At 35.9% G+C, this 27,392-nt stretch overlaps 1 protein-coding gene across 1 annotated transcript; it reads right to left on the bottom strand.

Annotated features, from left to right (window-relative positions):
• Nucleotides 1–2,183: 2,183 nt before the first annotated feature.
• Nucleotides 2,184–26,931, bottom strand: LOC110116462. Its single transcript, XM_020850027.2, has 5 exons — nucleotides 26,471–26,931; nucleotides 22,028–22,113; nucleotides 21,631–21,936; nucleotides 21,441–21,524; nucleotides 2,184–3,126 (listed from the first exon to the last, which is right to left on the bottom strand). The coding sequence occupies exons 1-5, from the start codon at nucleotides 26,834–26,836 to the stop codon at nucleotides 2,697–2,699; spliced, it is 1,272 nt and encodes a 423-aa protein (XP_020705686.1). The 5' UTR covers nucleotides 26,837–26,931; the 3' UTR covers nucleotides 2,184–2,696.
• Between the last annotated feature and the right edge of the window lie 461 nt (nucleotides 26,932–27,392).

Raw genomic sequence — 27,392 nt, 5'->3', positions numbered from 1 at the left:
TACCCACTCCACCCAGTCACAAGGTTGAACCACTTCAGTTATAGGCTAGGTAATGTTGTTTTCCTTTCTTTAAAATTCTAAGGAAGGCTAAGAAGTTTGTCTCAAGTGACGAATGTAAGGCTATTTTTTAGCAACTCAAACTTCTCTCCTCACTGCCCCTATTTTAAAGTCCTAGATTTAGTGAGGGCTTATTGCTATACTCGGGAGTGGGTGAGGATGTAATTAGCTTTCTACTCATTTGAGAAGAAGGAAAGAGATAATAACAAGTCTATTATGCTAGCAAGACTATAAGAGGAGTATATCAAAGGAATCTTATCATGGAGAAACTCACATGAGCACTCGTAGTCTCAACATGACATTTGAGACCTTATTTTTCGCACCAACTCAATTCAAGTTGTCACTAACCATCAACTCAAATCCATATTCGCCTAGCCATATCACTTTAGCAAATTGTTGAAATGGTTAGTGGAATTGAATGAGCTCAAAATCATCTACACAACAAGGACAACAATTAAAGCCTAGGCACTAGCAGACTACTTGGCAAACTTTAATGTCCTATATGACGAGTAGGAAACCTCGGTAATGCAATAATAGTCTTGGATTCTATATGTGGATGGAGCCTCAATGAGCATGTTATAGGAGTGGTCATAATTTTAAAGAGACTGACTAGAATAATAATTACTAAAGCCACCAAAATCAAATTTCTAGTGATAAATAATCAACTGAGGTATGTGGTCTTACTCATCGGCCTATGACTCAATGCAAGAATAAGGGCAACGATGTTATTAGTATACTCAGAATTATGACGTATAAGATGAAATGCTCAAAATTATTAGTATACTTGAAATCTCTCAATTGAAGGAGAAGAAAATAATTAGCAAGTATGATGTACGAGATGACATGTAAAAAACCCTCCCTCAAGGTAAAGGCAGAGATCAACAAATTTTCTTCTTTAAAGTAACTCAAGTACCTAGATAACAGAAGTAAGTCACCAACCTTCTATCAAAATGGGAAAATCTAGATAGATAAATGTGGACAAAATTAAATGTATCAATGAATTGTTTTCCACTCAATTTGATTTAATATTTCTTTAGACAAATATGTATAATTAATGTGAATTATCCCAAAGGATATTTAATGTGCATTTACTACGTATCAACTGTGTATTTACTGCGTATCACCTGTATATTTACTACACATTTATTGTGTATTTATTGGGTATTTATTGTTTATTTATTTTATATTTTCTACGTATTTGTTATGTATTTAATGTGTATTACCTTTGGTTGTAGGACTGACATAATATTTGCTTTTGGGAATATCATAATAAGTAAAGCTAATGTTGATGAAGTTATAACAAAGCAATTGTGGCTAGGATTGTAAATGAGTCAAGTCAAGCACAAGTTACCTTGACTTGAACTTAAGCTTCATTATTTAATTAGGTTTTAGCTCGAGCTCGAGTTTTATTATATGAGATCAAGCTGACTCATTTATTATGAAAGAAACAAAACTATAATTTACCAATTATTATAATAAAATGATAAAAAAAAGAGAAAATATAAAAAAATAAAAAATACTTAATATAAGAAAATAAGATATAATTCTTAAACATTTTTAACAATTCTATACTTAAATTATATATCCTAATATATTTTAATTATATTTTATATTATTATTTTTTAAACGAGCCAGCTCACAAGCTAATGAATCAAGTCAAAACTAGCTTAAACTTGACTCTCTGATTTATTTAACTCGAGTCATTTATCAAGCCAAGCCTAAATCAACTCACGAGTCGACATGACTACTCACCCCTCATGAGCCTTCTTCCCTTGGTTGATGCTCGAAAAACAAGTTATCTTCTGTCCAATTTATGATTGTTCAACTTCAAACATTTTGAAAAATAAAATTGTTAAGAAAAACACTCTAAACATTTTCTTAAAATTCTTTAATAGCCTTTAAAACATTTAATCAAGGAGTCCAATAACCTCTAAATAACCTATCCATTAATTTCAACCCACAAAACTTCTATCAGATTCTAAAGTTTTTAACATGCTCCTCTTAACAATCTATACTTCAAATATCAAAATTTTCTCACCAAGATGCATGTAATTTTATCTAAATTCTGTAACTGATCGAGAAGGCACACAACATCAAAATAAAAGCTAAAATGGTAATGGGGACTCTTTCAAACAAAGAAGTGGGAGTGCCACACCCTTTATTTCAGCAACTTTCATACATGATTTGGCAGATAGTGATTGTTTCTCAACAAAGAACAAAACACTCAAGTTTCGTTTGGGACAAATTTCTTACTGTTTCTTAAATCAGTTTTACAGTACAAAAAGTTTAATTTTTGTACTATAAAACCACTTTAAAAAATAATAAGAAATCCGTTCCAAACGAACCCTAAATAAGTTACTTCTACACAAGGTTCAACATAAAACACCTGAAACTACAGCACTATGAAACAACTGCTCATATCTAATTAAGCATAGTAGGGCTATAAAACAGAGAACAGCAAGTCGCAGCTTACTAAGATTTTGTTTGGGATGGCTTTCTTTTTGCTTTTTAAAGCAGCTTTTTAGTACAATTTTTGTACTGAAAATCTGCTTTAAGAAGCAAAAATAAAGCCGTCACAAACAAAGCCTAAGAAACACACTAATCATCTATGATAGATCACAGAAAAAATGATTTTTTTTTCATCTTAGGTGTTGATAACAGCTATAAGCAACAGCTACAGATGCAATCGCGGTGGCAACAGCTAAAGCAGCATAAGTGTCCTCGCGCTCCCAGCTCTCAAACCAAGTTGGCAAAGTACTCATCTTTCGAGTGCTGCTGCAAGGCTTACGATCCTTGTTTCTCTGCTCAGGAAGCAACTTTGGGGTTTTCTGCTCTTCCAAATTCACACTATGGTTATCTGGTTTTTCACTGAAGGATCCATTCTGACAGCAATTGGAAGCTGCAATGCCCTGACAACAACTGGCTGCTTCAGTTGCAATGCCATTTGTGATATCTGTTCCAGTTTCTTGGTTTGGAAGATTAGGATTAAATTCATGTGTTTCAACATTCATTTGTAACCTCAAGTCTTGAGCCTTCCTCTGATCTTCCTCTCTTAAGCCCATTTGACCCCTGCCATTTTGACAAAAAGGTAGAAAGATTGTAGAACTTTCAAAGTTTTGCTATTCTTTAGCTAACAAGAATACCTTGCTGGTATCGTATGCAACTATTAATGGAAGCTTATGACCAAGTGCTAATGGAGAAAAAAACTTTGCTGTTCTTGCCCATTATCCAATTAAAGTAGCCTTGGTGCACACCACATCTTAAATTAAACGAATACAAACTTTGGCTCGGATACCAAAGTTAATCTAGCCTTAGCGAGGCATAATCCAAGTCATCCACTTTTTGTAGGGTTCCTTTAAGGTGGGGATATTCCATGGAATGTAGTGGAAAGGTTAAAAGTATTTGGATAACAATTGAAAGTGTACAAAACACCCAAGAAGGAAAGTGAAATGAGTTGTCTTTTGAAAATTTTTAATTATGCAATAGCTCCTTTATAAATAAAAATACCACTTTTTTCTCAAAATAAAAGTAAAATAATAGGGTAAACATAATGGAAATAATTTTTTTCCCTTTTTTTAATAAGACAAAAAATATATCACAAATTAAACTAATTTTTCTTTGATTTAAATAAGGTCTCCAACCACAATACCATAACAAAGCACAAAATAAATTGCAAGAAATAAACAAACAAAAAGTAAGAACAAGCAAACCAAATTTTCAACTTGACATACATCTACTCCCAAAATCCTCTACTTGTGGATTCCACTAGACTCTCTTTCTTCTTCCAGCAAGGCAAAAAAGTCTCTTTTCTTCATAGGGTAATGGAGAAACTCATACACCGCTTCTATCCTCGAAACACCATCAAACCCTAATCTCCCAAGATAGATTTTTAGAGTCTTTACACCAAGTCTATCCAACACTGCTTCTCTCTTCAATAAACCTTCACACCCTAACCTCTCAGGCAAGATCCGAAGTCTTTATACCATGACTCTTAAGACCTCTTCTCCAAGAGCATTTGCAATAACCTAGAAGATCAAAAAATATAAATTGAGCTAGAACAACCATGGTAAACCTCAAACAAACATTTCGAATTCCTCCAAAAGATTTCTATCAGCTTCTCTCCAATCTCCCCTCTCCAATCCTAACAAAACTATCATAATTCTCATAAAATATATGAAAAAATATGGAAAAAATTCTTTTGGTTTCTTAAAGTTTAACTTATAAGGTGGCTACAAAAAAAACCTTAAAAGAATATGATAGGAAACTCTTATAGATTTCAAGTGAATCCTAGCAAGAAAGAAAAAAACAGCGAGAAAACTCTTCCAAACTACAATGAAAACCAGAAAAACAGTAATTTTATTGCAAGAAATCGAATAGATCGGAAGAAAATAACAAGATGCAAATGATCCTCTATTCAAGAGGATCGATCTCTCCCAATCTCCAGATGAATCTAGAGCCCAAAACCTAAACCTAAGAGATCCAAAATCAGTCAAATTCAAGATACCCAAACCCTAGAAAAACAAAGTAATTAATGCATACAAATTAAAAGGAAATCCCTAAACAATCCCTACATTCAAATTTCCCTCCCAAATCCCTCAAAAATCCTTCCTAAAATGCGTCGTTTGATTTGGCGGCTCACACGACATCTGCAGGAGGCGGAAGAGTTCTGTTGTTTCGCCCGTAAGCCGGTCCTGCCTGGACTGGCTGGACCGGTCCAGTGGACCAGTCTAACAATACTCCCCTCCCAAAGATCCACCTTTTCCGCAAGGTGAAAAGACGACACCCTCCATTCCTTCTTCATCACAAACGGTAAGAACCGAAGAGTTTGGTCCTTACACCGATGCCTTGGTGTATACCTCTCGTCACATCTGAAATAGATCCCCTTTGCCCTCTTATCCTATAATTCTGTTTTTGTGAGCTTCTTGAATTGGTCCCTAGGTCTTCCTCTGGTAGTCTTCTCCTTTGAAGTCTCCCTAACGATAGTTCAGAAAGAACTTGAAAAGACTGGCCAGCACAAGAGAAAGCAGAAGGATAGCTAGAGAAGTGGGGATTGATTCAAAAAGTGGTATCAAGAAAAAAAGGCAATTAGAGGCGCGCCTTTGCGCAATTCGTCCCAAAGGCGCCTCAAGGCGCACGCAATTTTGAGCCTGGCAGAGGCGTACGCCTCACACACTGTGTGTGAGGCGCGCCTCAATTGCGCAATTATGGGTGAGGCATACGCCTCACCCGTTGGCCCCACCCTACTTAAATGAATCCTTTTTTTCTCCCTTAAACCGTTCGGCCCAGCATTTACCGAAAACATCCGCCCGCAAGCTCCAAGTCGCGGAACAGAACCCCTCCCGCACGTTCGGCCATCCTTCCCGCCGCCTCTCTCCGGCGAAGTTGAAGTGTCCGGCCGCCTTGTAGGAGAAGTCCACAAACGATTTTAGGTTTTTTTTTTTTTGACTTTTTGGTTAGATTTTTGAAGTGAAAGAAATTCTAGGGTTTTAGATTTTTTGAAAATTTTTGTGTAATTTTCGATTCTTTCATTAGGGATCATGGTAAGAGGCAAGGAAAAGGGGTATTTGTCATTGCGGAGGGACCCTTCTTGGAAATATAGTGTACAAGTTGACATTGGCGGCAGAGAGAAGAGCTATGTTTATTTGAAATGTAATTTTTGCGATAAAGTGGTAAAGGGAGGTGTTACCCGCATGAAGGAACATCTATCATGCTAGCACAAAAATGTAGCACCGTGTGCAAAAGTGCCGGACAAAAGCAACCACACTTAGATCTTCTAACTGAATAAAGTGTTATGATTTACAGCTTGTTCTGTTCCGGAATAAAGAGGGTTTTTTTGGATTGAATGCAGCAAAAGCAACCATTTCTAAACGATCTTCAGGTATAATTATTTTGGTAAATGCAAAACACTTTATTCAGTTCTGATTATGTTTTTTTCTTGAAAACAGTTGAATGGTGGATCCAATTTGGTGATTCCACCCCTGAGTTACAGAGTTTTGCTGTAAGAGTGTTGGGCCTCACTTGTTCTTCTTCTGGATGTGAGCGAAACTGGAGTACATATAGTCAAGTGCAAACAAAAAGAAGAAATCGACTATCAACACTCAGAATGAACTCTCTCGTATATATTATGCACAACAAGAGGTTGAGAGAGAGGAGGTTGAGGAATAAGGGGTTGAAGGATGATGAGGACCCATTGGTGTGTGATGATGTGTCGTCTGATAATGAGTGGTTCATAGATGATGAGACAGATTTGTCATTATCAGACTTACAGTTAGAAGATCTAAGTGTGGATGTCTTGAGGGGCAAAGCAGATCAAGTTGGCACATCCACTAGTACTACACCACACACATCCACTAGCTCTGCAGCACAACAATCAAGTAAAGGTATTCCACAACTTCTTATATGCTATTACATTACATTTATGTCAAGTGAGCAATGAAAATGAATACATGATAATGCTCTTTTCTCTTAATGAACAGGGAAGAGAAAAGTGAGTTATGTTGAAGATGATGATGACATGGCATTCATAGATACAATTGGAGAAGAAGATTCACTTGAAGACCCATTTAGTGATGGGATATGATTTCATTTTATATGTTTTTTGTATTTTGAGAGTTTTGTTAAACTAATATTTTGTGATTTTGTACTTTGGGACATGATTTTATTGCATTTACTTTCTTATTTTCCACTATTTTCATATATAATTTAGATGTTTTTATTGTAAGGTACAATATTGCTATTATTTTCCTGCTAAAACCCTTAATTTTTCATTTACGCAATTTTGTATTCGTGAGGCTTACGCCTCAGACCGCCTTGAGGCTTACGGCTCGCCTCACGGACGAAAACCGCCTCGAGGCGCAGTTACGCAATTTTAAACCTTGGTTTGATTCGAAAAAAGGGAACAAGCCAAGTATAGGGCTTTGCAAGGACCAGTTCGGAGTACTCAGTGATGTGGAAAGAAGTAGCTTGCTTTTGACCAAAAGCGCAAGTGGAAGAGGGCTTGATCGAGTAAAGCCAAAGACGCCCCAAGACAAGGTATAACTATAGGGAAGAGGACATGATCAATAGAACCTGGTTGGATCCGGGCTGGGATAGTGGCTCCCATGCTAACCAATTCTGAAGAGGTTAGATCATGCTAGAGGGAGCATCCCACTTAGTGATCGGTCTGCTAGTTCACGCAAATCAAGTTATTATGGACTTGCACATGTAGGGAAACTTGCACGTGTGGTTCTGGCCGAGTACCCGATGTTGGTTCCTTGGGCACCAAAAAGGTGGTAGTCATCCTGTTTGAGCCTCTTAAACTGCTGCCTCTAGTTTATCTATCAAGGTGCCTCTGATCCTCCACCAACTGAACTAGCTCCATAGCCTCTTCCAAGTCATGAGGCCTCATTACTCTAACCGCTGCCCGGATCTCTGGTGTCAGTCCCTTCATGAAATTTTCCTCTAGCACTGTCTTAGGAAGGCGGTCCAATAGGCTAACAAGATACTCAAATCACTCTTGGTACGCCATCACTGAACCATCTTGTGTAAATGCGAAGAACTGCTTGTAGAAGTCTCCTCCCTACCAGTTCAGAAATATTCTACCAAACAATCCTTGAACTCTCTCCAACTTCGTATGGGTCGTCACATATCCCTCCACTGATACCAAGACAAAGCCTTCCCTTCTAAACATAGGCCTACCGCCATCAGTCTCTCCTCTGCCAGCCCATTGACGATGAAATATCTTTCTACCTTGTAGATCCACCCGTGCACATCCTACCCCTCAAAGATTGGCATCTTAAGTTTCTTCACCCTTCGGTCACACCCATTTCCCCTAAATCCTCCATAACCTCTCATTCCTCGAAGCGGAGGTGCTCCCTAATTATCACGATCTTCCCTCTGACGATTATACCCGAACCATTCATCAAAATCCCCTCTTATTCTTTCAAAATCAGCACCCCGGCGATCAAAATCATCCCCGCTTAACAAATTCAGCACCCCTTATTGCGTAGCCAATGCTTATCTTCTCCCTAGAAAGTGGTTCTAGAGGAGGCACTCCGTCTTCTCCCTCTAGGATATCTACTTCTGGATTTTCCCTTCCCCAAAATGTGCTAGGGTTCCCATCTATTCTATGGCTGCCAGTAGTTTCCTTTACTTTCGATGTCACCGGTTTGATTTTAGCTTCAAGCAATTTCTTCAACATGTCTTCCATCACTGCGAACGTTTCCTCCATCCTTTCATTGACGGATGCCATCTGATTTTGAAAATCAGCAATTTTCTCCTCAAAATTTGTTTGAGTTGCCCAAGTTCTCCCTCCAAAACTTTCACTTTCCTTCGGGCCATTGGTTCCCCTTTGATCGACGTGCTCTGATACCAATTTGATAGGATACACTTGTAGATTTGAAGTGAATCCTAGCAAGAAAGATGAAAACAACAAGAAAACTCTTACAAACTCCAATGAAAACCAGAAAAATGATAATTTTATTGCAAGAAATCAAATAGATCGGAAGAAAACAATAAGATACAAGTGATCCTCTATTCGAGAGGACGATCGATCTCTCCCAATCTCTAGATGAATCTAGAGCTCAAAACCTAAACCTAAGAGATCCAAAATCAGCCAAATTCAAGATGTCATAACCCTAAGAAATCAAAGTATTTAATGCATACAAATCAAAAGGAAATCCCTAAACAGTCCCTACATTCAAATTTCCCTCCCAAATCCCTCAAAAAGCCTTCCTAAAATGCTTTGTTTGCTTCGACGGCTCATGCGGCATCTACAGGAGTTGGAAGAGTTCAGATGTTTCGCCCGTAAGCCGGTCCCGCCTAGACTGGCTGGACCGGTCTAATATAATATTGAATAAATTTGACGGCATGATCGTACAGTATGGCCTATAAATTGTTTAGTACGATTAAGCAAATCAACTTAAAACCCTAAAAATCATTCTCTATTTGATCAGACTATGTGATCAAAATTGTATAATATGATTAGTTCAAATTGTCAACTTAAGATATTGGTTCGGCCTGTCCGATCTGGGATCGACAAATAGCCCCTTTGTTTGTTCGGATGGTAAGATATATATCATATAATACAAAATACTATCCTGATTTGGCTTCTCAATTTTCGAGCATGAAATAGATAAATATCTTAAATATTCATACAACATGAAGTTTATCAGACAATATATTTAGTTCAAATTTGAATTTACATATTTTTTTTTGGAAAAAAAAATAATGATGGGTTTAAATTGAAATAGCATATTGTACAATACGATATATATCATACAATACTATTTTCAGAAGCCTTTGAGACAAAAACAACAAACAAACAATGGAAAAACTACATAAATACTGATTATAATAGTTGATTTTGGATTATAACTTCAATTTAAAAGCAAGATACATGTGATCTATAATTTGAGAGGTAGATTGGGTCTCCAAAATAACTTAGACGCCGTTAGGAAGCCCTCAAAGAATTAACTACAGCAAAACACAAATCAAAATCTGCATAAACCGAATAAAATCTAAACTTAGTCCTTAAATAAGCTCTCCTCCTTCCCTCCTAAATCAGCCCCCCTTACCTAATATATTTCCTTCTTCTATTTTAAATTCAATTAGGAATTCCTTTCCTAATTGATCCTCTCCTAACATAATGAATGAATTCCTTGTTGGGCCCCACCAAATCAACTGAAATTCCCCTCCTAGATTCCGCCCCTCCCTCCTAGGCGAGATCTTGCTAGACCGGCCAGTTTAGCCCTTCCCGAGTTCTCTTGCAAGCTACTGAGGCTGCCTCTGTATCAATACTCCTCTCCAAAAGTACCACCTTGTCCTCAAGATAGGATGAAGGGAACTACTAATGAATAATCTAGTAAGACTCCCACATGCTCTCGTGCTCCAGTAGATCCTTCCACTTGATTAACACTTATTTAGTTCATGTTGCTCCCTACCGCACTCCTTCAACCTCCAATGGTTCCAACAACACCTCCATGTCGTCCGTCAAGGTCGGGAGAAGTGTAGAAGACGGAATGTGCTCTCCAATCACTCGTCGCAATTGGGACACATGAAACACCAGGATGGCTGACGATGGAGGTAACTGTATGTGGTAAGCCATGGCCCCGATGTGCTCCACTATCTCATAGGGAGCAAAATATCGAAGTGATAACTTATCATTCCGTCTCCGTGCCAAAGTTTTCTTTCTGTAGGAACGAAGCTTCAAGTAAACCCTGTCCCCCACGTCAAACTTGATGTCTCTTCTTTGTGCATCTTCCTTCTCTCAACAAATCCCTTCAGCTCCCCCAAGATCATGTCTCTGCCCTCCAAGTATTGTTCTACTGAAACCACTGGTGATGCTTTATTTATAATATATCAAGTTAGGCGAATCTCTTTCACATAACACTTCAAACGGTGTAGTCTGAGCTGCCGAATGATAGGAAGTGTTATATCAATACTGATGCAGACAAAGCTATATTTTTTTAAATTTTCTTTATGTTTCCTTGCTTCCTTGTTGGCTAAGTGGGCATTTAATCTTGGGCTATTTTTCTCTTAATGGGCTTGGCCCATGTCTTCCAAAATTGGATGATTGATGTGTGTTCCCCATGCTGAATTCGAATTCAATATTGTTTGTTTTTCCAAGCTGATTTCGGTGTTCCCTTTTCTTGGAAATTTTGCTTTTGCTTCTCCCTGGGTGTTGGTTCCCTGCTATTGACAGTTCCCATCCCTCTTTGATGTTTACTAAGTCTTGTTTTATCTTCTCAAGATGGCTTCTATTAATTAGCTACTTATGGTGGCATATTTATGAGGGTATTTAGTCTTTTTCTCCTATAAATGTTGCTACTTTGCTACTGGAAATGGAGTTGTTTTAGAGATTGGTGATGAATATTTAGAATGTATAAACTGTGGGTTATCTAGCTTGTGAGTTATCTTTCTCAACCCTACTACTTCATCTTGGACTTCTACCTACTTCTTCTCTCTACGGTTTTCATTCCATCTGCATCTTTTTTCTCAAACTTTGAAAAGTTGTAAGGTGTCTTTGAGTCGTATTTGTAGGGTGTCATTGAGTTGTGTTTTTAATTTAAAATAATGTATTTATATTGTTTTATGTTTGTTAATGTTTTAAGGAAGGAAGTTGTTTTTTAGATTGTCAGATTAGTTTTGTTTTTTTATTGCATCAATTTGGTATCAGAGCCTAGGTTAGAGAGATTGGTGATGAATATTTGGAATTTATAACCTGCAGATTATCTAGCTCGCGAGCTATCTTCTTCAACCCTACTTCATCTTGGACTTCTATCTACTTCTTCTCTCCACGGTTTTCATTCCATCTGTATCTTTCTTGTCAAACTTCGAAAAATTGTAAGGTGTCTTTGAGTCGTATTTGTAGGGTATCATTGAGTTGTGTTTTTAATTTAAAATAATATTGTTATATTGTTTTATGTTTGTCAATGTCTTAAGGAAGCAAGTTATTTTTAGTTTGCACTATTTATTTTTTAGATTGCAATATTTGTGTTTTTATAGCATCAATTTGATATCGAAGTCTAGTTTGTCGTGTGTCTTCCATTCTGTTTAATTTTTTTTAAAAATGGATAACTAAAGAAATCAACAATATGAAGCTCCAATTCAATAGGTATTTGAACCTACAGTCTTCGAAAGTCAGCCCACTATTCCTTGGATTCTAGAGGATAAATTTCCAACAATAAAAATGGGTATCACCCCAATCATGTTCTACTAATTAACTGCATAACGAACTTCTCAAAATTCAAAGACAACAATATTTATGTGCAAAGAGATATGAAAATAGGAAGCGTTTATTTCAATCCGAATTTGAACAAAAAAAAGGAGATTCGAAGGAAGTATGACTCGTTAATTCAGGAAACTAAAAAGACACAATCGAAACATCTTAGAAGTTTTGAGGCAATTCATCAGGGGATGAGATTTATCCACCATGGAAGAATTGATGCAAGCAAAGCTAGAGTTTTTTTATTTATTTATTTATGTTTCCTTGCTTTCTTGTTGGCTAAGTAGGCATTTAATCTTGGGTTGTTGTTCCCCAAGCTGAATTCAAATTCAATATTGGTTGTTTTTCCAAGCAGATTCGGTGTTCCCTTTTCTTGGAAATTCTGCTTTTGCTTTTCTCTGGGCGTTGGTTCCCTGCTGTTGACGTTCCCCTCCCTCTTTGTTGTTTCCTAAGTCTTGTTTTATCTTCTCAAGATGGCTTTTATTGGTTACTTAGGATGGCATATTTATGCGGGCATTTGGTCTTTTTCTCTTATAAATGTTGTTGTTTTGCTACTGGAAATGGAGTTTTTGGAGAGATTGGTGATGAATATTTAGAATGTATAACTTGAGGGTTGTCTAGCTTGCGAGCTATCTTCCTCTTCCCTACTTCAACTTCGTCTTGGACTTCTAGCTACTTCTCTCCATGATTTGCATTCCGTATGTATCTTTCTTCTCAAACTTCGAAAAGTTGTAAGATGTCTTTGAATCGTATTTGTAGGGTGTCATTGAGTTGTGTTTTTAATTTAAAATAATATTTTTATATTGTTTTATGTTTGTCAATGTTTTAAGGAAGGAAGTTGATTTTTAAATTGCAATATTAGTTTTTTTTTATTGCATCAAATACTCTACCCAAACCAATCATTTTGCCCACAAATTTGGTGTACAACAACAACAACAACAACATCAAGCCTTTATCCCATTACATGGGGTCGGCTACATGAATCCTTTTTCTCCATTGTGTCCTATTAAAGGTCAAATTCTCGTTTAAATCTAATAAAGAATGGTCATTCCTAATATTTTCTAACCAAGTCTTTTTAGGTCTGCCTCTACCTTTCTTAACATAAGTCAAATCTAAAACCTCTACTCTCCTAACCGGGTCATTGGAAGGCCGCCGTTTTATGTGACCAAACCATCTAAGGCGACTCTCTCTAATCTTATCTTCTAATGGAGCTACTCCAACCTATTCACGTAAATGCTCATTTCGTATCCTATCTCTAAGGGTAAGCCACAAATTTGGTGTATCTGATATAAAACATCACAGATAGATCTCCACACTATGATTGACCACCTCGATATGTCCGTCCGTCTGAGGATGATAAACAATGCTCCTTTTAAGAACAGTCCCTTGCATTTTGAACAGTTCCGTCTATAACTGGCTCGGGAAGATCTTGTCTCGATCCAATACAATCGATTCTGAGATTCCATGTAGTCTCATCACATCCCTCATGAAAATTGTTGCTACTAATACTACTGTATAGGGGTGGTGAAGGGGAATGAAATTGACATACTTGCTTAACTGATCCACTAGCACAAGCATCGTATTGTATCCTACATTTTTTTTTCTTTTTTTTTAATGAATGGTATGCAAAACTTGTTTGGTAAAACTTCTTTATTCAGGGTACAATAGTCTACACAGAACCTCCAGCTCCCATCCTTCTTTTTAACAATAATACGGGGCTAAAAAAAGAACCCACATTAGGCTTGATAATTCTAACTCCAAACATCTCCCGAATCAGCCTCTCGACCTCATCCTTCTGGGTCTAAGTCTAGAGATATGGACGGACACTAATGGGGGAGACTCCTTCCTTCAGAATGCTAGAGTGCTTATGCTCCTAGGAGGGGCTCAGAGGACGGTCCCTGAGGATGTTGGAATACCTCCCTAAACTATTGAAAAAGAGGTTGGACAATGTCTGGAGTGTCCTCTACATCCTCTGTCTCTCCTCCCTCCAAACTCTAGAGTTCCAACAAGAATCTTCCTCCTTCCCTTTGTAGGGCACAAACTAGGGTGTTCAAAGAAACCATTGCTTCGGATAAGCTGGGTCTCTCTTAATTACCACCTTTCTCCCCTTTACCTATATCTCTATAACTGATGTCTTTCAGTTTACCTTGGTCTCCCCCAAAGTTTGAGGCAACTTCATTCCCAAAATCAAATTAGTGCTCCCCAACTCCAAAGAAAAAAATCCTCTCTAATGTGAATTCCTTGCAGCTCTACCACCAAACCTTGATATATCCTTCTATTCTTCTCCATCTTTCCTATGCCTATCATCACTCCAAAATATCTTATGTCTACTAGTTTCAGCCCCAATTTATCCATCACCTAGTTTGATACAAAATTATGAGTAGCCTCACTATCCACTAGAATCGCCACTGCCTCTCCTATATGTCCCCTCGCATTCATAGTGAGATTTAGGGTGAATCCCACTACATAGTTCAATGAAACTTTAACTACCTCTAAGTATACAAGCTCTTCTTCTTCTTCTTCCTCCCTCGCTGCCTCAGCCTCGTCCACCTCCTCGTCATCACACACCAAGAGAACATGCAAGGTACAATTTTTGCGTCTATGTCGTGGTGTAAATTTCAATTCGCATATGTAACATAACCTATTTTCCCTCTTGTCCTATACCTTGGCCTCTGTGAGGCCCTTGAAATTGCTTCCTGGATGAATTCCATCACTCTTTTCCTTTGACGCTTCCCTCTGAAAAGACACCGTTTGGATCTTGTGCTGGGGTCGAGGAGGTAATCCTATAAGTGCCTCCCATGTTTCATCTGCTGATCTTTTTCCTCTGATATATCTCTTCCACCTTTTGTACTGTTCCATTGTCTCCCTCAGCACCTTGCCTCAACACCATGTGTTCTGCTCATGTCTTTCTTCAGGCCCTTTATGAAATTCCCCTCGAAACCTTTCTAAAAAATTTCCCTCACCCTACCCGATAGCAGCTCAATTTTTTCCCGGTACTCCATGACTATCCCCTCCTAAGTCAAGGCATAAAATTGCTCATGAAGGTCTCCTTCCTAGATGGCTAGAAAACATTCCAACAATCCCTCTTTAAATTCTCCCCATGAATGGAACAGGTACCTCGCCTCCCTCCACTTAAAACAAGCTAAGGCTTTGCCCTCCAAATATAGCCCTACCGCCATGAGTTTTTCACCCTCCGTAAGCCCATTGATAGCAAAGTAACGCTCCACCTAATACACCCATCCTTGAGCATCTTTCCCTTCAAAATTTGGCATTTTTAGCTTTCTCACCCTAGAATCTCCACCCCAATTTCCTATCCCACTATTGTTCCTCCCTATATATCAACGGTGGGAATCCAGCCTTTCTTCTGTCCGTCCCCCACAGTGGTAAGTTACCCCACCACCTCCGCCATGAAACTATCTTCCAGCTGTCCCTCATTCTAAAGATCTTCTTTCACCCCTACCGGAGCCCTCAGAGGTGGATCTTGGTGAAAAAAACTCTCCTCGTCAAACTCTTCATGATCGATTCCTTTTCCCTTAACTGTGGTCAAGGGAGTCCCAAACTATTCTAGATTGGGGTTAGCCATTGGAACCACTAATGGAATTTTTATTTGCATCTCAAATAACCTTCTTAAGATCTCCTCCATCCCTCCAAATTATTTTTCAATACAATTTTCCATAGATGAAAACCTTTCTTCTATGTTGGAGAACTTCTCTACTCCGATTTTGAATTGCTCCATCTCGCCTACCAATGCATCCACCTTCTTAGCTGACATTCATGGATCTAGGTTCCAAACCGCAAAAAATAGCAAAAAACATAGCAACAAATGTCTTCAAATAGCAAAAAAAATCAGCAAACTGGGAAGAGATACACAACAAAAATCAATAAGGAGAACTAAGATTTCGATCCAGGACACCGCTTTGATACCATTTGATACATCTAGTGACAAAAACAGCAAATAAACAATGCAAAAATTGTAGAAATACTAATAATAATGGATGATTTTGGTATATAACTTCAATTTGAAAGCAAGATACAAATGATCTATAATTCGAGAGATAGATCGACTATCTCAAACAACCTAGACGCCGCTAGGAAGCTCTCAAAGAAATAGCTACATAAAAACACAAATCAACAAATAAATCCTAAACTTAGCCTTAAATAAGCTCTCCTTCTTTCCTCCTACATCAGCCCCCCTTTCATAATATATTTTCCTCTTCTATTTGAAATTGAATTAGGAAATCATTTCCTTGTTGATCCTCTCTTAACATAATGAATTAATTTCTTATTGGGCACCACCAAATCAGTCGAAATTCCCCTCCTGGATTCTGCCCCTCCCTCCTGGGCTGAATCTTGTTAGATTGGCCAGTCCAACCCTTCTCAGGTTCCCCCCTTGCAGGTTGCTAATGCTGTCACTATATCATATATGTTATATGAAAATTTTAATTTTAATTTCTTGTTTATTAATACTACTTGATTATATTATTTAAAAAAATTCTCACTCTTATCGTGATAAGTCAAAAGATCAAATATTTTAATTAAATTCCAAATTATTTGTTTTATTTTATTATATACACGTATGTGTGTGCTTGATTGTTTACCCACTATATAACTGTACAAATATAAGACTAAAAAAATGGCATAACACTTAACTTTTTAAGGTCTTCTTAGTTTTAGCAGCTTCACATTTTCAATTTAAGCACGATCACTCCTCTTCTTGATTCTCATCATGTGTGTCGGATATCACTTGGTCCTTGTAAGATTCAGAATTCAGGTATGAAGAATGTAAATTTATTTACACTCTTCTTGATTCTCATCATGTGTGTCGGATATCACTTGGTCCTTGTAAGATTCAGAATTCAATTCAGGTATGAAGAATGTATATTTATTTAATTATACTTTTAAAATTTAATTTGAAGTTTAATAATCTTTAATTGTTAAATTAAGGCTAACTATAATTAATAGAAGTAAAATAGTTAAGTTAATAATAGTAAAATATTAAGTAAAGATGTATTGTTAAGTAATTTACTTTGATAAGTTATAAATTTATCATAATTCTGAAAAGATGCTCTCTTATAGTGTAAATAAAGATAACAGTTCACGGAAGCCAAGTGATTTGGAAATGGATATTTCCATTGGATAAGAATGATAGCAGTTAAGAATGTGTGTGTGGGCCCTCTTAAACATAATTCCTTTGTTTGGAAGTCCGCAACAGCAATTAGACATAATATAAGGCAGTTAGGTGTGAGTAAAGACTTGGGAAAGGCTGTGTTGGAAAAAGTAGTTAAGCAATTCTGTGATGGTGCATTCGGCACAGCATTCTTGTAGAGAAGTTCGGCATATAGAGGAGGATTTCCGCCAAATTCTGTAGAAGAAATACAACAAAGTGAAAGGAAGGGTTCAGTAGCAGATTTGGGTGCTCTCTCGGGACTGGAGAGAGCCGCAAAACCTGTACAGGGAATTCGCAAATCCTCCTGTAACAAGAAGCGGATTTTTCCCTGTAGGTAGAGGGCATCGCATAGTGCAAAGGCTAAAGGAAAATTTTGGTTTACTTTGGGGATTCAGTGCAAGGCAGGGTAAGTAATTGAATTTCAGCAGGGCTAAGAAGTTGGATTACTGAAATGCAATTTTTCTTATTTCCTTGAGATATTGGCTTTGACAGTGGAATTATAGGACAATAGATAAATAACAGTGTTGAGAGTGAAGTGTAGAATTGTTATGCCATCCAGGAAATAACAAAAGGGAAAGAAGAAAATTGAGGGAAGACATCCAGGAAATAACAAAAGGGAAAGAAGGAAATTGAGGGACGAAAGAGGTAAGCAAATTGTTTGTATAATAATTTTATAGTTGTCTTTCAGATTTTTTATAAATTTGATAATAGTTCCTAAAGCAAGCATATCGATTATATTTTTAGGATTCATTGATTATATGCCGAAGGGAGGTTTTGAAGTTACTTATAATCGTAGAAGAAGGCGTAGTAGGGAATTGGAGGGGACGTCTCGGTAAGGAGGTAAGTAATGCAAATTAAAATTTTAAATGTAATTATTTTTTATTACATTTAATTGAAGAGAAATATGCATTACAAGTAATTCTCTGACTAAAGGATGTTCTTAACTTGGTTTTCATATATGAAAGACCTCTTATATATTTGAATCATGATACTTTCAAATAAGAGTTATTATGTTTCATTAAAGATTTTACTAGTTGGAAATATTTTGGAAAGAATCTTCATTCTTAACATATGGTATACAGTTGCAAATAAAGATCTTTTCGAAAGCAACAATACAAGTATAAGTTATGTTATAAAAGTGTATTGAATATCAATTTAACATAAAGTTTGGCTATATGTATAATGTATGATTTATAAGGATAGTTTGGACAAAAGGGTTCCCAAATATGAACTATCTTGTAAGTGGGACAAAAGGGACCCCAAAAGAAATAATACATGCATAGCATGTGGGGCAAATGGGACCCCTAAAGAGGTAAAAGGGACCTCTATGGAATTCAATGGCAATAATGTCAGGTTTCCCTAGGCTCCATTGAATTTATTTATGAAAGAATAGTCAAACCTTTAATGAGAAAAATTGATATTTAGTATAGATCTAAGAGAACAGTTGAAGTTAATGCCAAATAAAAATGTTATGTAATTTCTCTAGTAGTTTAATTTTTATTCATGCTTTAATGTCCTAATTTTTTAACATGCAAGTTTAATACTATTTTCAGTTGCATAACTTACTAAGCCTCATAACTCATCAGTATTTTCATTATTGACTATTGTTATAGGAAAATGGAAAGAAAAAGTGGTTGCTGGCTAGGTTCAAGTATTTCAATCATAGATGTTAATTTTATTTCTGTTTGTAAAACAAAACTAAAGGTATGTTAACATTCCTATGAAGTGTTTGTTCGGATTTTCCTTACTGACCCTGTAATTATATTTTATAGATGCTTAAAACTTTTAAGTGATTCCGTTGATGTACCAGTTGAGGTTTATGATATGTTTATGTGTAACATGCAAATGGTTATAAGATGAAAAATGTTATGTTTTATTTGTTACACTATACAGTATTGTTCAGAGGTACTGTGGGTCGTTACAGTCCTTCATCTTCAGTTTACCTAAAATGTTATCATTAAAATGTCAATCTACACATATTTATATAATTTAAATCAACATAACTAATAATATTAATGATCATCAAAATCCTAGTCTATAAGCCAAGCTCATGAGATCCAATAATCTCCCTTTTTTATGATGAAAAATATTTTTTGTTGAAATTTTATCTCAAAAAATTTTAAATACTATGACAATACATTCCCCCGCCTTCCACCCCCCCTCCCCAATTTCTCCCTCCCCCCACCCCCCACCCCACCCTCACTTTATGCCTCTAATAAGGCATAATAAATATAATGTGATGACATAAAAAATATAATAACTTCCAATTTTTTTATTTTTTATTTAAGAAAAACTAAAATAGTACAATAATACAAATACAACTTTCAAACAAAACACAAATAAAATTTTAAACCAAAATACACTAGTCCCATTTTTGGCATCTCAAGAAAATGAGTAAGCAGACAAAAAAAAACAAACACAATAAACTTAAAAATCAAATGGTCCTTAATCAAGTGGTAATAGTTGTTTAGGGTTTTGCATTTTAAAAAAATAAAAGCAAACATAGAGGAGGGAAAATTATTCTTTAAACTAGGTGTGATCCTTATGTTATTTTTGCATTTGCTCCCACTGTTGAGTCTCTCGTTAAATGTGATCATCTACTTTAAGTTCTAGGAGGATAAAATGCTCAATCCACTCGTCCTATGGATAGTGATGTGCCTGATGAGAGGATTGAGCTGGTTCTTCTTCAGCCTCCTAATCACCTCCTCCATGTGCTGGTCTACACCTCTTATTATAGATAATGTAGAAGAAATGGACTTTAAAATGAGAGGGTATGTGATCTAGTGGTGCAGTATAGGTGATATTATACTTGATTTCTAAGAGATATGCAATAATGTGACCAAATTCAAGTTTTTGCTTTCAGCGGACTCGAGGAGTCCTAATGGTAGTAAGATTTTCAATGTACCAAATCAAAAGATTTGCTACATTGAATTAAGTTTTGGTCATACAATAATAGGTTACTATGGATAGGAGAGGCATAATTTTAATCCTATCATCAGGTTTTGGAAAAATATTATGCCCAAGCATGCATTCGATAACACGAGCATTCCACACCATTGCGCTATCAAGTGGCTAATGATGATTAAGTGGAGCATTCTTAAGGGTTGTATATATCTTGATCCAATTATAGTGATTCATTTGCGATGTCATGTGATGCGACATTGGTGTAGCGAAAACATCAAATACTTGTATGATAGTTGATATTATAAATTCATTTAATTTCTCTCCTAGACTCATAATGCTAATTGGTCCAAATAAATTCATGTGAAGTATCTCTATCATTCTAGTGGTGACGATCTAACTTATTTCCCTAATTGACACGCATTACACAAATCCTCCTTGGTAAAATCTAGTTTCAATATCCCGTTACTAAATCTAAGTACGTGATTGATACACCGATAGAGAGTTTAGGAAAATTCCTAATTAAGAAAAATTATTAGAAATGTTCCTAATCAAGAGGGAAATTGTTTAAGAAAGTTATCTAATTGTGTTTATGTTATTTAGTAAGTATTTAATTGTTTAGGAGTGTTTCCTAAATCATGCTTAATTGTTTAAGGTTTCCTGAATCATGTTTAATTGTCTAAATTATGTTTATGCTATTTAAAAAAGTTCTAATTGTGTTATTGTGTTCTAGGGCTATTAATGGGGAGTTTTGTCTATAGTTTAGGGTATGCTATTGTTGAGTTTTGTGTTTTGTTGTAGTTATTTCTTTGAGGGCTTCCTAGAGGCATCTAGGTTGTTTGGGAGAGCCGATCTACCTCTCTAATTATAGATCACCGGTATCTTGGCTTTTTCTTCATATATAATCCAATAAAAAGTATTATTGAGTGTTCTTCTTCATTGTTTACTTGTTACCATTTTCTATTTTGCTGAAATTGAATATTCAGCCAAGATTTACATTAAGTTATGCATCCACTTCGTATAAGTGACCTTCCTAAATATCCTCATAGGTGATATAGTCTCCTACATCACAGCCAAGCCTCATCTAATGTGATTTTCAAGCAACATACTTCATTAGATTTGTTTATGCATTCTAAATCAATCATGTATAAATTATTAACTCGTAGCCCTTCTAAAATAATTTTATTATTCAATATTAATAAGTATTTATCAAAATAAACCTTGACATCAAAGTCTTTGTCGCATAATTGACTAATACTTAATAAATTTTTCTTTAATCCATCTAGTAAAATATTTTTCTCAATAGTAAAATTGTTTTCCTTACGTACAGTACCTATGTCAATGACTTTTCTAGTTGTGTTATCCTCGAGGGTCACTATTCCTCCGCATCTTAACTCCAGTATAATAAACTAAGGAACAATAACAAGGAGAGAAGAAAAGAGAGCAGTTTGGCGATAATAAGATACTTATATGTTGGTACTGGTACGGATCTGAATATCAAATAAATATCTGCTTGATGGATAATAATCTAAGGAACAATCATATGTACCACCACACAAATGCGAAATTTTCCAAAGGGGACTAAAAATGGGTATATGTAAGAGAGATTACCTCCATAGATGATTAATAATCTCTCCTTTACCGATATGTTGCTCAAGCAACAACGGAACATCATCTGGAGTAACATATCCATACCTAAAAAGGCAAGCCGTTAGCACCATCACATAAAAGTACAGCAATAATTACCATTAAGTAGAAATTTGAATTAACAATAATATAAAATTCGGAGTAACTTTATTACCAGTGCCCGGTCACTTCTCCATTAGTGCTTGAACTAAATACAATAACATTTCCTGCATATTTATGACCTCCAATGTGGGAGCAAGGGCTCACAGACACTTGACTATGAAGGCCGCGTGAATTAATCTCTTCTTTAAACTTCCTAATAAGAACAGGTCCACAGACACCGCATCTCCGATCTCGACTTCCATGGGAGCATACAAAGACAAAGGAACCTGTCAATGTCTCAACTGCTCCAGGAAGCCATTGACTATTTTTAACAAGCACTTCTTCAACAAAACATTCAACATCAAAGTGTGTCAAACGCCTGAACAACACATCAAATGGCGCAAAAGTAAGAATCCATCAGCCAATAATTCAACAAACTGCTCAAAATTGGACAATGATACTAATCTAACCTGTATCTATTCATGTCTGGAAAAATCAGTACATCTCCATTTGATGACTCAGTTCCATCTTCTCCTTCACATATTGTTAGGCGAGTCTGCAAGTTAAAGTAAACAAAAGAAAATCCATACCATAAATTTGAGAATATACAATTCTACATTTCAAAATCCTACCAATATATTCATATTAATCATCTAATTGATATATTAATTTCATAGCTGCTATAAAAGTCATAAATTGTTGAAGTAGCCAAGCCCCAATAGAGGACTAGGTAAATGCCACAACCAAAATGACTTAATTAAGAAAGCTACTATAGAATGTATTATAAAACATTCATTTCTTCTATACTATTACCATTAAACCACCCATAGAGTCATATGTTCATCCTTCTGATTAATTCATAAATAGAACTGGCCACATAAAACACTGATGGGTGTTAAAAATGCAAACAAAGTAACAATTTTTTTTGTCGATAGAAGTAGACTCTACAATGCTGGAGTGTACCACAGAACCTTGGGGTTTTTTTGGTTCCAAAGTTTAGGATGCTTTTGCTTTTATAAAAATAATTTATTTGTGTTTAGCATGTGTTTGATTTCTAAGGTCTTCAAAAAAATTTCATTTAATGGCCCCATTTTTTATCCCAGAAGGCTCCTCACATTTAGTCGATGAATACATGTAATATGAACGCATTATCAAATTTTTATGGGAAAAACTGCTTATGATTCAATGTAATAACAACGGAAAAAAATCATCATATTTGCAACCCAACCTATCTAGCCCAAGCAATTGTGAGTGCTGAAAATTTCTTCCTAGCCAAAATATGGAGTACATACAAACGATGTTATGAGACTGAAAGTCTCCAAGGCATGAGTTGCATCTCGCAAGTGGCTTTTGGCTAGATCATCCTCCAACAAGAAGATTCATGCAAGGATGCCTTCCAACGAGCTGCTTGAAATGAAGGCAAGGTGAAAGCTTCCAACAAGGGAATCTTCTAAGCGACTTCCGGTGCAAATGAGCAGCTTCCAGTAAGAGGATTCCGATGAGATCACTTCTCAACGAGTAGTTTCCTATGAGGAAGACTTCTAGTGAGGGAACGAGAGATTTCCATGAAAGGAGACTCCACCCATTTGACAAAAGATCTTATGGGTACTTCAATCTTTTTGGCATTTTATAATGTATATAAATGCAACAACCAACAAAACAGCAATATTATCAAGCCTTTATCTCACTACATGGGGTAACCTACATGAATCTTTTTTCTTCAAGGTATCCTATTAAGAGTCAGATTCTCTTATTTACCGAACAGATAAAATCAACTATTGTGTTAGAAGCAACTCAAACACATATCTACAAATAAAAAACAACTTTTCAACAAGAGCTATTCACCACAATTTTTCAAACAGAAATTTTCCACTCAAATTTTCAAGCAGCAGCAGTCAAATCAAATGAACCTTTAATAGGGAAGTTTACCATACAAATATATGAGGTAGAAAAGCATGATATTACAAATGCTATTTGCATGAACAAAGGTTTAAAGGCTCAAATGATTAAAAACACCTTACTTAAACATGATGAAGATGATATATTGAAAAACTTACATGACCAAGGAAATTTTTTTACAATAAATAGATTGCATCATGACTATAATATTGTAAAATAAGACAAATCTCCAGTACGGTTTTCATCTCAGGGCTGATGATAATGCTTCTAAATTGATTTTGGCTCAATAATATCTCAAAATTTTGATTTAGTTTGTATGCATTTAATTCACGTGTAAATTAAGCCAAAATATTCGTTCAAAAGAACAAATATCAGAGCAAATGGCCCCTAGAATACAAGTTGATTTGAATATATATACATATTTTTCAATATGTAGGTCTAAACTATTTGTATATTGGTATATATTGATAACTTCTGCATTTAAAGCCATAATACATGCAAAAGCATACATATATGCATTAACATGAAGTGTATGAATGGAAGGATGGATGAGAAGGCAAAAAGTTGGACTTGTTACTTCTTTTTAAGCCTACTGTAATGTCAATAAAACCAGCCCTAAACATCTTTTCAAATTGAACGTGTGATTAAAAACAAAAAGTGTATGCTCATCAAAACAACAACAAAAGTAAACTTTAAGAGGAACAAGATTAGTTTACATTGAATTTTCTTTTACAATATTAATTTGCAATTTATTTTTCAATTGATGTTGTAAAATAAACCTAGAATAATGATAATGTTGAGCATAGGTTGTGCTTTCTAGTATTTTGAATACCTCTTGGTTACTTCCCCATTCTATCAACATGATGAACAATTCAATAGGTCCCTTGCCTTTTGGTCCCAAGCTAGCTAATAGGATGAACTAGTGTTTGAGGGTTGCCCTTGGCTCTAAGAAGTTATCTACCTAAGTTACATGGTTCATATGATTTGGTGAATTCCTCATGCATCTTCTTGCAGGTGCCATACACGCCTACTTGTGATTTTCCTTATACACCTTCTTATGGGTTTCTTACACATGTCTGATTGTGATTTTCCTTATCTGTTCTACCAATTCTAATTTTTTGGTGCTTTCTTGTGTAAGTTATCACCACGTCCTTAAGGATTTCCATGTAGAAGCATTTATGATGGAAAGAAAACAATTTTGTTTCATAACATTCGAAATTGGGAGAATTGAAACATGCAATTTTGAACTAGATCATGATTTTGAGGAATTTCTTATTATGAGTCTTTTGTGGGCTGTAAATAGGATCCACGAGGAATGTAGAATATATTGAATATTAAATAAAGAAAAAAATTTCCAATTTTCCTTTCAATCCTTGCTTCTGTGTGCCATTAGATGTGGATTCTTCAAGAGTTTCACAGGTGTTGACGACTACTTCCCAGGGACAAATTTCTTTGTACCAACAATGGGGCCTATATCCATCATTGATTTGCTATTCAATTATTATAGTGATTAAAGTGTGATTGATTAAGATTCCATCAAGTTTGATGTGCACTGGTTTCATTTTTGTAATTTAAATTTCAATTGTTGTAAAATTTTATGTCCAGTTCTTAGTTTTAAAATTAAATTTCAAATTTTTCCGGTGGTTAAATTATCATTTGGAATTAAAAGAATATGTTTCATAATTTTACATCAAAGGGGACTTAGCTTTGTTGAAATTGAAAGTTTGGATCAGTGAATTGTGAAATTTTATGTGCTTCTTTGCAATCTCATCCTAAGTTTGCATAAATGAATCTTAAACCTAAAGGGATCCTTCATCCAACTAACTCATTCAAAACTAATTGTTAGTTTCCCTTAGTTTAGCCCATTAGCAGCATATCTCCAATGCAAGAAAACATCATGCACTCTGTCACCAAAATCAAGAATTCCAGACTCCTTCGTGCAGCAAACTTTGAAAACTTCCAAATCAAGAAAAAATAACTACTACAAAATCTAGCATGAAGATGAAACCAAAAGTAGAGGGATTATTCTACCACCAGTATCTATGCAAGGAGATATCTGTTCCATTGTAAGTTGAAATAAGTTGTTGCATAGAGTGTAATATTATCTGAATCTCACTTTGATCTATCCATTGAAATCTATATGTACAATGTAAATGCTAACAATAATCATTAATGCTGATTCAGGCTTTTCTTTGTTTTGTCCTCAAATATCTCAGTCATCTTGATTTCAACTAGCATCTAAATTGCAAATTATTTTAAGACTTCGGAAAAAAAGTGACATACTGAAATAACATAATATGAATCACAATATATAAACAAAATCTACCACCCCTACAAATAAAGTTACAACTTTCGTATAATTAGAATATTTTTTATTATTTTGTTCATTTAAATTACAACTTTATCATGACTTTCACGCTTTGAAGTAAAATCTTTGGGTGAAATAAAGCAACAAAAATCAGATGTAATACAAAAATACTTGATCTGACTAACCTTGTTAAAGATTAACATACACCTACAATGATAAAAAGATGAAATGCAGAATACTCACCACGACAGAGTTTTTTTCTCTTATGCAGTTCACAAACTAACACACGTTTTGGATGGAAAGTACATAATATGATTTAACCATAAGACAGCACAAGCCAAATAGAGCCGGAATATATTCTCTTTCAAGAAACTTTACAGTGAAAGAGAAACAGCCAAACCATTCTCTTCTCCTGTATGATAACACACGAAGCAGAAATAATAGCAACAGTGATAATTAACTGCAAGTAATCAAAATCAATAAAACCCATGCTCTCCTTAAAAACAAGATCAAATACCCAAAATTTCTGCATAGCCTAGAAATTCACAACCCATCCATTTTTTCTTGTACGTTTAAAAGCCAGAAAAGCATACAGAAGATTTAATTTACCTCATCAACTCGTCTCTAAAAAGAATTTACCACCCATCGACGGAAAGAAAAAAGAAAAAGAAAACTAACAAATCAACTCTAAGGCCAAGGAGCTCACACGTTTCTTCATTTCTCCTTTCCTTGCAGCGATTGCCGCCGATAGCAGTCGCGGCAACCGATCAAACTCCGCCGCCTCGACATGCGACGGCCACACATGCGGCGTCTTGTAGCAGAGGAAGAGATGGCGCTCGTAAAACTGGACCGTCCCTACTAAATCCTCCTTCCCTAATTCCTGACGCTGGAATCCGAAATCCGCATCGCAGCTGCTGCCACCGTCACCGCCGCCGGAGAGGATCCCCTCGCCCTGCAGGCTCCCAGCCGCGCTCCCGATCTGCGAACCCTGGTCAGCCGCCGTAAATCCTTCGTCACCGCCGGCAAGGCCGCCGGCGAAGGAGATTGGAGAGGAGCGAGAAGCATCATCCATCGAAGAAAGAGAATGTCGCGCAGAGAAACTTCGGAGCCCTTGGCGAGCACACTCTGGTTGGATTAGTAAAAACCTGACCAGACATGTACATGGACGTGGACATTGAGATGTTGAAAGCTCACTATGATTTGATCATAGTAGAATTAGAGTTTCAAAGAAATGATTTAATAAATATTAAAATTATTTAATTATTATATAATCATTTAATAATTATATATAATCCAAAATGATTACTTTGACAAATAAGAATTAATAAAATACTTATTAATTAATTATAATTGTAAGCCATGCTTATGATCATTTACATTTTTTAAAATAATAGAAGTTATTGTGAATCTTAAAGCACTAAGCCACACAATCTATTCCCAACCCGATCTTTTCTCTAACCAAGATAGCAAGAACATATGATCATAAATAAAATGGGTTAGTGATCCTATATTTCATTCACTAGCCACGCCCATATGCTCTAGGGTTTTCACTTTTTACAATCCATCTTTGTTGCCTTCTTCATTTACGCAATTAAGTAATGTCGATCGAGCGACTGTTTGGTTGAAGC

The sequence above is a fragment of the Dendrobium catenatum genome, unplaced genomic scaffold, assembly GCF_001605985.2.
Source record: "Dendrobium catenatum unplaced genomic scaffold, ASM160598v2 fragScaff_scaffold_1575, whole genome shotgun sequence".
Classification (NCBI taxonomy): Eukaryota; Viridiplantae; Streptophyta; class Magnoliopsida; order Asparagales; family Orchidaceae; genus Dendrobium; species Dendrobium catenatum.
Note: the sequence above shows the minus strand (reverse complement) of the source record. Positions and strands in the feature narration are given on the sequence as shown.